General features: G+C 45.3%; 1 protein-coding gene across 1 annotated transcript in view; it reads right to left on the reverse strand.

The window, feature by feature from the left end:
- Window positions 1–762: 762 nt before the first annotated feature.
- WASHC3 (WASH complex subunit 3) overlaps window positions 763–11,468 on the reverse strand; it is a 23,463-nt gene continuing 12,757 nt past the window's right edge. Inside the window, exons 2-7 of the mRNA XM_085886813.1 lie at window positions 11,467–11,468; window positions 10,449–10,514; window positions 7,152–7,283; window positions 5,606–5,704; window positions 1,914–1,978; window positions 763–1,627 (exon numbers count right to left, since the gene is read on the reverse strand). The exon at window positions 11,467–11,468 is cut by the window's right edge and continues 97 nt beyond it. Of these exons, the coding sequence (XP_085742939.1) occupies window positions 1,528–1,627; window positions 1,914–1,978; window positions 5,606–5,704; window positions 7,152–7,283; window positions 10,449–10,514; window positions 11,467–11,468 (464 nt within the window). The 3' untranslated portion in view covers window positions 763–1,527. The remainder of the gene's footprint in view (window positions 1,628–1,913; window positions 1,979–5,605; window positions 5,705–7,151; window positions 7,284–10,448; window positions 10,515–11,466) is intronic.

An 11,468-nucleotide genomic window follows, 5' to 3' on the forward strand; every position in this document is an offset into this window, starting at 1 on the left:
ATGTACGGTAAAATAACAGGTTTAAGTGGGAACCTGCACGGTAAAATAAGAGGCTTAAGTGGAAACATGTACGGTAAAATAACAGGATAAAGTGGAAACATGTAGGGTAAAATAACAGGATAAAGTGGAAATGTGTAAGGTAAAATAACAGGTTTAAGTGGGAACATTTATGGTAAAATGAGAGGTTTAAGTGGAAACATGTACGGTAAAATAACAGGATAAAGTGGGAACATGTACGGTAAAATAACAGGGTTAAGTGTGAACATGTACGGTAAAATAACAGGTTTAAGTGGGAACATGTATGGTAAAATGAGATTTAAGTGGAAAACTGCATGGTAAATGAGCAGGTTTAAGTGGTAACCTGCATGGTAAAATAACAGGATAAAGTGGGAACATCTACGGTAAAATAAGAGGTGTAAGTGGGAATCTGCACGGTAAAATAACAGCTTTAAGTGGGGATCTGCACGGTAAAATAAGAGGTTTAAGTTGTTATCTGCATGGTAAAATAACTTGTTGCAAGTGGAAAACCTGTATGGTAAAATAAGAGGTCTTATGTGGTAACCTGCAGGCTGTTGAACACCCCCCCTCCCTCCCTCCATCCCTTTACAGCATGGGGGGCAGGATAGTTCAATTGCTTCAGCCTCGTTACTATGCGATTCAAGTGTGTAGGACCATCATGGTCTGACCCTCAGGAAGACTGTCCTGCATGGTGTACAAACGAAGCACATCATTTAGCATGCATGCACCAGGATCAGCATAGAATGGCATCAGTGGGGAGAAGTTTAATAAACAGCATTTCTCACAATTGCATTCAGTTACGGTATCTACCGCGAGAACCAGTCGCTTGTACAAACTCAACTCATCAACAAATATCATCGAGTGTCAGCACAGCCGAAGGTTCAAGCAATTGATCGGTGAAATCGGGAAGAAAATACCATGTGAAGACTTCTCAGAACAGGTACAAACCTGCATTCGAGAGCAACTCATTGCCCCAACTACACCTGGGTCTGGTAGAGCGCCGGTATTTGTGGCTTGGGTGTTTCCCGAATCATTAAACAAGTTATTAATAAAATTAAAAAAAGATCTTTACAAGGACAGGAAAACTTCCACAGTTAAGCATTTGTGAACTTGCGTCCTCATTCAACCCTGATCCACCAATTCACCTGCCATTCTGGCAATAAACCAATCACGTTATCAGCTTTCAGCGAATCAGAATAATAACTCCATTCACAATGTGATATTCCTGAAGGGAAATTGATATTGAGCTTTCGGGGTCATTTGTGTCTCCCCTGTAGATCACCTGGCAGCTCATGTGCATCATAATAGTACAAACTCGGTAATTCAACACATCGATGAATCTGCATGTAAGAGATCTATCATCATAGGGTTGTTAAAGTATTATAACCGAACCACAAAGCTCGGTAGGTGACCCATCAAACTGGGTTACGGAACGTGGTCGACTGACGCTCCACTCTCGTACATGAGGGGCCTTTGAGCTATCTCCACCATCCTCTCTCCGAGTATCGATCAATCACTGAGGGAATCTTCACTGTCAGAGTCGTTGCCTTCAGGTGCAGGTTCCGATTTTATGGCTTCCCCTCCAGACGGGACAGGGGCATCTGGGGTTCTATGCAGAGACAACACGTCATTGATCGTGGGTGAGAATTGGTGTCGACAATACATACACTAACGACCCGGTGAACCATCTCCTGCAGTGACAGCGGGATGTAGTTATCATGTTGCGGAGGATCAGGTTGCGACTAATGTGAGAGCAAACACTTTAAAACATGGAGGTTGAAAACAATAACATAATAGTCATTTTAAAGCAGTCTGTGATCAGTCAGGTGGTATGGAGGAGGTAATGTTTCAGATTGATCACGTGTGCTCATGAATGAGCAAGGTTTGAAACTCACTGTAATAGATCGGGGTCCAACCCTTCCGTGATCATCTTGTTTCTGATGGCCATGAGAGGCACACCCTGATGGAGAAATGTTCGCACAGATGCAACAAGGTCATGGGTCACATGTTAACAAGGATGGCACAACACTCAGCATGAGAAAAGGGAGTTTCGCACAAACCACAACAAGGGATTAAACCTCCATGGCCTTAATCTTAAAATACGGCATTTTGTAAGAACAACTCCTCTGTACATCACGGAGGGAATTGTCCAAATGGCTTGATCGATCTCCTGGTGTAGTTCCCTATTCATTTGGACCGAATTACATAATGAAGTTAGTCACGATGATGATGATTAAGAAATACTGTATCAATTTCAGAATATGGTATCGATAATTAATCAAGTCTGACGGGATGTATTTATTTATTTATTTATTTATTCGTATGCAGCCTGTTGCTGCTTGGTTGCGTCATTTTCTGGGGGTGCGGCTGTGCCGCTTGATACAATGCCCCGTTACCAGCATGCTGGTACTCATTTCGCTCACCTCTGAAGGACGACAGGCTGAGTCAACCCCCACCTGGTGTTAATCCAACTGCCGACGGAGTCTCGAACTCGAGAGCGGAAGATCTTAAGCCAGCCACCCTAAACGTTAAGCCAACACCAGGCTTCCCTGACAAGATGGTGCAGAGACATCACACTCGTCTCTGAGCTGTCTAATCTCGGTTGAATTCCCGACCCAATTACAAACTGTCGGATTGGTGCTCTACAGGCACGTGTTGTATCGATGTGCGCACCACCCTCGAATGGGCAGGAATCCGGCAGTCCTGTCAGTAAACCATTAGTTGGTGCAAGTTAAGGATCCCACCGTGTCTTTTGCAAAAAGTGGATGAGTTATCGTTGGCACTTGAACAAATTATTATTGTTGTCCAACCCACATTCACAACATGGGCATGGGGGGGGGGATTCACTTCACAGAGTGGGCAGGGGAAGGGACTCGCTCCGCAAGGCGCAGGACCCATTCCGCAGCGTGAGGACTCGCTCCGCAGGGCGCAGGACCCGTTTGCAGCGCGAGGGACTCGCTTCATCGACAGACAATCCTATAATCAATAAAATTGCCAAATCAGACTACATCGAGTTTGTTTTACAATTTTTAAAAACAACACCGAGCGCTCGGTTTATTTAGTGAGATTATACGAGAGATTGCTGGTGCAGCGCTGGATACTCCCAAGATATGTTATTAACAGCTCTCAAGTTAAAGCATTAATAACAAGAAAAAGAGCAATCAGAGATTGCAGACCCTCGCCAGGACTTCATTTGAGTGGTGTATTTTTATAGGCTTGAGGGTAAATCCAATAAGGCTGCCAAATCATGTGACCGATGACGTCATCAAAAAACATTTTGCGGACAATTTTATCCCGAGGTGACTCAAAAATGTTCATACCGATCGGATGTAGCGTTCTACATATGCAATTATGACGTCACAACGAAGGCACCTATGACGTCATAAAACAAAAAACAAATCACACTCATTCCCCATGAGGAGTACTTGCCGTGTGCCAAGTTTCAATTTTTTCCTTGGTGCGGTTTCAGAGATACAGAGGTTCAATTTTTTTACATTTTTCCAACATGGCTGCCACAGCATGTGACTTATGACGTCATAATTATGATCAAAACTGTCCATGAGTGGACGGCACCAATGGTGAAAATGTCATCTCGATATGACAAGCGGTTGTGGAGAAAAACATGAGAGTTCTGTGCAGACAAACAAACAAACAGACAGACAGACAGACAGACAAACGGACCCAAATGCACCCCCCGATCCACCCCACCGCATGGCGGGCCAAAGCAAGTCCACGGGCACAAGGATCAACCGCCGCTCAAAAGGCCAATCCAATCCACTTATAGTGTTCAAATATATAATTAAATTTAAACAAAGCTTTAAAGCCGCATACACAAAATTAATTACGGGTTTTACCGCCGCTGACAGAGTATCTATGACATCACACCATCTAACGAGTTACATTAGTTCTACATGACTGTTGTTTGTGTCCTTTACAACGTCCTTATAAACAGCAAGCTTTCCGTTTGAAAGGATTTTCAATTTTTTTTGAGTGCCAGGTGGGCAGAGAGAGAGAGAGAGTAAAGGTATTACCTGACCCTCTCTGCGCATGCGCGGTCGGGACCAATTCAGAGACAAAGTACTGTAAAACGGCAGACTTGTCTTCCTATTTACAGTAGACTAGGCGTAAGTCGTCACCATCGGGACCGAGAAAAAAGTGACGACTTAGAAATGTGACGACTTGCGCGTATGCGAACATTCATGATGACTGTGGGGTGAAGGATGAAGTCGCGCGTGGCCTGGACGCATATGTGTGAGAGCCGGCTATTGTACCAAAAGGAAAACACAATCCTCGGGGCATAGGTGGGGGTGAGTTGGTGAGTTGGAAAGTGATCAAGCAAAGATGGAATTCATGAATCAGTTTATCAAAAGTAAAGATAATGAACAACTCTGTAAGACAACTCGTATACCATCGGTGATGGTATGGTGACAAATTACATGACACACATTCATCGTGGTGATGATTACCACTCAATGCCTATGTGTAAGTGAGTGCGGTAATGTACAAAACAAGCCAAGATAAAACCATGATCGGACTTCAACACTAAGCTCGATCGATCCTTTACTTCTTCGCGAAGTAATCCGTTATGTTTGACTGCCTCAAACTCTTGGGCATCTGGTGCATGAGAAAGGATTCAACCCGGTCATTGTATTCCATGATGTTGGCTGGGCAATCCTCCACCGAAAGACAGTATCGGCCGAATCGGCCAAAACCGAATATTTAGCTGAGCCGACATTTGCCGAAACCAGATGATGAGCACATCATCGACATCTTCAAAGGACACACATTTCACACTTACCACCGGCCTCACGATCTTCTCCACTTGTCCAAATATCTTGCCCTTATTCTTCAAGATATCGTTCAATGTCTGCCGTTTGATGTCCAACTTCTCAGCTATGTCTGTTTTCTTCATCAGTGGATTTGCCTCGCAAAACTGGATAATGTCGTATTTTTCTTGGTAGGTTTTAGCTGTAAGCTTACGCTTCGTCGCCATTGTCCTGCCTGCAGTGCGATCAACGTGTGTACGCAGTTATAAATAGCCTATCACTGGCGGTGTAAACCAATGAGCGAGCATCACGATTCCATGAAATCGGGCTTCTCACGAGACAGCAGTTCCGTGTGACGAGTTAGGAGTGGTAATTTACTTGAGTTTCCATTACGTGGGAATGGACAACATCTGACGACTTAGACGAAGTGACGACTTAGAGATGACGACTTACAGAGGGATGACCCTTTATTCAAAGGGATTTAACATGAGATAAATTCGGGATTTTTTGACGCTGCCGACTTAGGCGAAGTGACGAGTTACACGCTGCCGACTTACACCTAGTCTACTGTATATTCTGACTCGTGTCGAAAATATAACATTCAATCGAAACAAGTTGTTCCTCAATCATAAACTGTGCGCGAGGTAAAGAGCACACATTTCAATCTACCCTGAAACAGGTGCACAGGTAACGCAAGTTAGCCATACAGAGCACACTGTACTAAATGGTCACAACAACAAACAAAAAAAACACAACAGTTCATCGATTCAGAGTTCCGCACAACCACATAATACTGCACTTCCACGTGTCAGAACACATACCACTTGCAGCATCTTGAGATAGCGAGCGTAACGAGCGTCTCTGGCCACGGTGACCACGTTTTCTGCTGCGGGGGAATCCTCTCCAACCACATCAGATCTCTGCAACAACCACCAACACCACCAAACACGTGCGGAAATTATAGTCTCCATGTCTGCCACCAGAAACGGAGCCAAGGATGATAAATATTTGGAGTTCACAACAGTTAGTCACAGCTTTTCATCGTTTCGCTGACCATGATCCGCACAACCTCTTCCTTTTCCATCAAACTGAAGACGCCGTGGAGCCACTTCAGCTACGCAGTGGTCACGAAGGATCTCGACCACAAAAGCATTCATTCAGCTCCCACACGTCACGATTTGCTTCATTCAGTCATTACGATATTATGAGGCAGTCAAAAGGCGTACAAGCATCGTTTCGTCAAGCTCTGCTGCTGTTACACGACGCCGAATACCAACAACGCAGAACTACCTCCCTGTGGAATTTACACGCAAGTGTTCGCAATATGTAGATCACCGAATGAGAGACTAAAATGGCAATGACACCAATTTAATCCACCCTTCGAGACAAAGCGGCTACGATCGACCGGCGCACCGGACGAAACCTCGTCGACCTGAGTGAGCTCGAATACCATTTCACCGGCACGTGAGGTCACCCTCAGGTAACTGGGCAATTCACGACGGCAGGTGCACAGTTTGGAACGCTTGTTAACCTTCTGTGTGTAAGACACTCCCCATCCGTTATTAATAACGAGGCCGAATGAGCTTCAGAAAACAATTTGTCGTTTACCTTCATTAAGCGGTTCGTAATGTGTGACGTTTGACGTGTGACGTGTGATGCATGACTGCGGTGCTGCTGTGCACCCGTGTAAGTCAGATTGGCACGACAGTTATGAGTGTCCCTTGGCTTCTGTTAAAAAGGAAGTTTGATTCATCTTGAAATTCATGGCTGTGTAAACTTGGCTTTCTTCGACCGAAAGTGAAAAGAGCATCCAGCGTCGGTGATGGTGCATTCGGCTCACGCACTCACTCACGTCAGACCAGCGACGCTGCTCAGGTGTACTCATGCACGTGTTCTGTGGTGGCTTCCTCTGGTTCCAGTGTCAACTACCCACACAGCAAAATGAGCATGGTTCCTCTGTTCCAGCGTCACCACCAATGCATCAGAATCAACACGGTCCCTCCGGTTCTCGGGTTACTTCCCAATCAGAAACGAGTCGAACGTCTCATTGCAATTGGTCGTTTGCAAATGGAAACGACCCGAACCAGAGGTCCTTCAATTGGTTTGTTTGAAAATAATGTTGTTTTATACCCTTCAGCGTTTCTCAAAAATAACGTGTGAAAATACCACGATCACACAATCAACTGTCCCGCCTGACAATCACGCGACGGTTCTCTCAACAATGGGTGATGATCCGTCCTGTAATCTCACCTGGACGCATACCTCATTCGAAGCAGCCCTAAAGTTTTGTACATTTCCAACACGACGTCTGTTTTACAAAGCCCCCACCACCCAAACTCCCACTTTTACAACACTTGCAGTACTTACTCCTGCAGTATTGGAAGTCTCATTTGGGGTGTGCTTGGTCAAATTATACTCAGGTGCTCCTTCGGTGCTCGGTGTCAAAGTGGAGTCCTCAGATTCGGGCCTCAGGTCATCGAGCCCAGGAATTGATGCCAGCTGAAGGTGACACGTACACACACACGCCCAACAGGCACGTCCCTTTGATTAAAGGGTATGCAGGTCACACAAAGCTTAGTTTTCAAAGCAAGCATTCATTTTGGAAATTCTTCTTCGCTCGTACACAGCACAAGGCTGTGCGGGTAGCATCATTTGACGAGGGCACGGCTGTGCCGCTGATGCAGTGCCCTCTACTGGTTAGGGTAGGGATTTGTAATTTTTTTTCAGTGTGCTGGCGATAGCTGACCTATCCTTCGCGACGGACATCGTCAGATCCTCAACGTCCATCAACGAATGCTGACAGATGGGACGCCCGTTTAACGTCCATCCGAACGACGGCGCACAGACTGATGAACCACCCTGCCCGAGAGACACCGGGATGACAGTTTATAGCTGGGTTAGGATTCAAACCCAGGACAGACAGCTAAGAGATGAGTACCTCGAGGCCATCCTGTCAGCCCATTTTGGAAATCTGACAGAACCAAAGCATTTAATGACATAAACTCTCATCGGTACGAGAAACAAAGAGAAATAAATTTCTGACCGCGTCATATTTATTTTCATGAAGGCTTTCAAGGAGGACAATCCATCAATGTTTGGAGGAAGGGGAAAGGGGAGGAGAGGGTCAAGGGAGGGGAGAGCAGTTTGTGTTGTTGGCATGTATTGGAGGAAGTGCAGATAAATCCCATTCAAACGTTATGCTGTTTCTCTGAAAACCCCTTTTCTCCAAAAAATAAAAAATAAAAAAAGTTGGGAACAATTTTATTTTTGGAAACACTGTAATCAATTAGGACACTCGGTAGAGCGCAAACCTCTGCCATGTAATTCCTGATCCTCGAGAACATATCGGGCCCGATACATGTTTGAAATACCATGCTATACATCGTTTTTGGCCCGATCTCTCAACGGTGAAGAATCACTTAAAAAAAATTTAAATAATTCTCGTATCCAGATCCTGATTCGGATCTTCAGCAAAATCGAATCAATTTGTTGTGGTCACACACCTGACCTGTCCACTAAGTTTCGTCCGAATCGGTCCACAACTTTTTGGAGATATCGTGCTACATATCGTTTTTGGCCCGATCAATTGGTGAAGAATCGGTTTTAAAATTATCGGATCCGGATCTTCACCAAAATCGAATCAATTCGTACTTGCGGCACACCCAACCGTCCTGTCCAACAAGCTTCATCCGAATCGGTCCACAACTTTTTTGAGATATCGTGCAACATATCGTTTTTGGCCCGATCAATTGGTGAAGAATCGCTGAAAACAAAAATTCTCGGATCCGGATCCGGAAAATAATTGGCGATTTGAATTCAGTGACCTGAAATATAAATCTTCTTCAAATTTCAAGTCAATCGGATGAAAATTGAGGAATTTAGAAATCCCACCTAAGTTGACCTCAAAAATAATTTGTGGTTGAATTCAATGACCAAATATGCAAATCCTCTTCAAATTTGAAGTCGTTCATCTTTTTTTCCCACGTTTGGAACAAACTCCCACGCTCTCTTAAATCCCACTCTTCCCTTCAGGTCTTCAAAACAGCTGTTCACCACCATTTCTTACCTAATCGTCCCGCATCCAAAACCACAATCTTTTCTACCCCCGCTAATTCACGCCAAACCCACCTCCTTCAAATTCCCTGCTTTCCTTCCTGAAAATCCCTGTCGTGTAAGGACCTGAAAGTCCCTGTAGTGTCCATCTTGTATACCCCGTGTTCCCTGCCCCCATCCCTCTCCCTTCCACAGATCTCCTCATGTCTCTGTTCCCTACTGGTTTGTCCTTCCCTCTCCCACCCCCTCTTGTGATACATTCTGCATGTTAGCTCTCATACGAGCCTCAACATTGTATAAATAAATATACAATTTTAGAAATTCGGCCTACGTAGACCTTTTCGCCTATGTTAACCTCGAAAATAATTGGTAGTTGGATTCACTGACCTGATATGCGAATGATCTTCAAACTTATCGTCAATCTGATGAAAACTGAGGATTTTAGAAATTCGACAAAGTTGTTGACTTTCTGACCTCAAAACAAGAGGCTTCTTGCTTATGACAAACTCTACCATGTGGTGAAGTTTCGTGAAGATCGGTTTAAAATTGTGACATGTTGGTGATAAAAGACAGACATACAGGGTGAAAGCATAACCTCCTTCCACCTTCGGTGTCTCACTGTGCTCTTGGGAACTTTCAACACTCCAGAAATTGTTTTCCACCCTTCCCCAGATCTACACCTCCTCACAATTCTATCTCGGAGTTGTACGGACAGCTCCTTGAACTTCATGGTGGAGTTCCTGCTCTGACATGCACTGCCGACTGTGGGACCCGATATAGAAAGGTGTGCGTCTTTCTAAATCGTGTCCATTCGATTCAATTGGCCACAGGTGGATTCCAATCAAGCCGTAGAGACACGTCAAGGACGATCAAAGGAAATTGGATGCATCTGAGCTCAATTTGGAGAGTCACAGCAAAGGGGGTTGAATACCTATTGACGCACATTTCAGCTTTTCATTTTTAATTAATTTATAAATCATTTCTAAAAACATGTTTTCACTTTGCCATTGTGGGGTATTTTGTGGAGATCGGTGACAAAAAAAAATAAAATATAATTTAAACAACTTTAAATTCAAGATGTAACAACAAAATGTGACAAAGGTCAAGGGGTGTGGATACTTCCTGAAGGAGCTGTAGGTGTGCCAACTCCCCCCTTGAGCTGTCCGGCCTGGGTTTGACTCCGAATCTCACTACAAACTGCCATGCTGGAGTTTCACAAGGCAGGGTGAGGCATCAATGGATGTGTCGTCCTTCGGATGGATGTTAAACCGGACAAACCGTGCACCGTCATTAAAGATCCGACGGCATCGTACGCGAATTGACGACGAGTTATGTTGGACACCCTGGACACATTAATAACTCCGGCTATAACCTACAGGGGGCACTGCATCAGAGGCACGTCCACACTCCCAGGTCGGTTTGATGCATCCAGGAGGCACACGCTGCACACAAAATGATGGTCTCCTCTGATGGATATTAAAATGACACTTGCACATTGGAGTACCTGATGATTGAAACTGCATTACCTGCCATTTCAACAACTCTGCAGAGTTGCCTGCACCTGCAAGCCAATGAAACAGAGTTCCCGGAAGCTCTCGCGGTTTGGCTCACCTTGGCTTCCAGGATGCTCATGCTCGTTTCGATCTGCTGGATGCGCAGCGCCAACCCCGCCAGCTTCTGTCATTGGGAGGTTGTGGAGGCAAAGATGGAGCAAGATGCACATGGGTGCCCACAGTCAGTGAGATGCTTCGACAACGAGCAAAAAGGGGCAAAAACATCAAATTCCTTTGGAAAAACCAACAACTGGAGGCTCGGAGGGTCGGGACCGTCATGAAGATTTCTATCCGAGTTTCATCCGTATCCTCAAGCCCATTCCGACGAACAGTCTACGAGCCCGATTATTCGATCGATACACACAACTGCACACGCCAACCCAGGCAAGAAAGGGCACAGCATCAAGCACGTCCATCGTGTCCCACCTGATCACGCCGACATTCCTGCAGGTCATGCTCAAACACCAACGGGACCACGACTCCGTCGCAATGGATGGGATCAACGGGGCGTCGATCGAGGCGTTCGGACCGCCATGAGACGTGAGGGGAAGCTGATGTTTCGGGAATTCAACCCATCGTCAGACCAAAAAGGGGTGTCACGTCTGCTCCGATGAAGGGTTAATGCCCGAAACATCAACTTGTCCTCGCTTCCCATTGCGGTTAGCATACCTCGATTGACGTCCTGTTGATTTCATCAATTGTTCTACCTGCCCGCAAATGCAGATCGACACTAGGCCTTAATCAACAAGACTAGTTTTCCATTCGATAAACTCCATCACGGTTGGCAAGGTATAAAAGGTGAGCAAGGATAGGGATTGGACAGAGAAACAAATGAAGGATCAGGTAAAGTGGAGACAAAGCAGAAAAAAAAATGGAGCACTGAGGCCACCAAAGCCTTGTGGGTAGATAAGGAGAAGCAGGGTTTGTCATCACACATGATGAACTTAAATTTGTACGTTTACTGGTCCCACACACACCGATTTGATGAGCACACACACACACACACACACACACACACACACACACACACACACACACACACACACACACACACACACACACACACACACACGTACCT

This window comes from Eptatretus burgeri, chromosome 6 (assembly GCF_056783735.1).
Source record: "Eptatretus burgeri isolate ZD-2024b chromosome 6, Ebu_testis_v1, whole genome shotgun sequence".
Classification (NCBI taxonomy): Eukaryota; Metazoa; Chordata; class Myxini; order Myxiniformes; family Myxinidae; genus Eptatretus; species Eptatretus burgeri.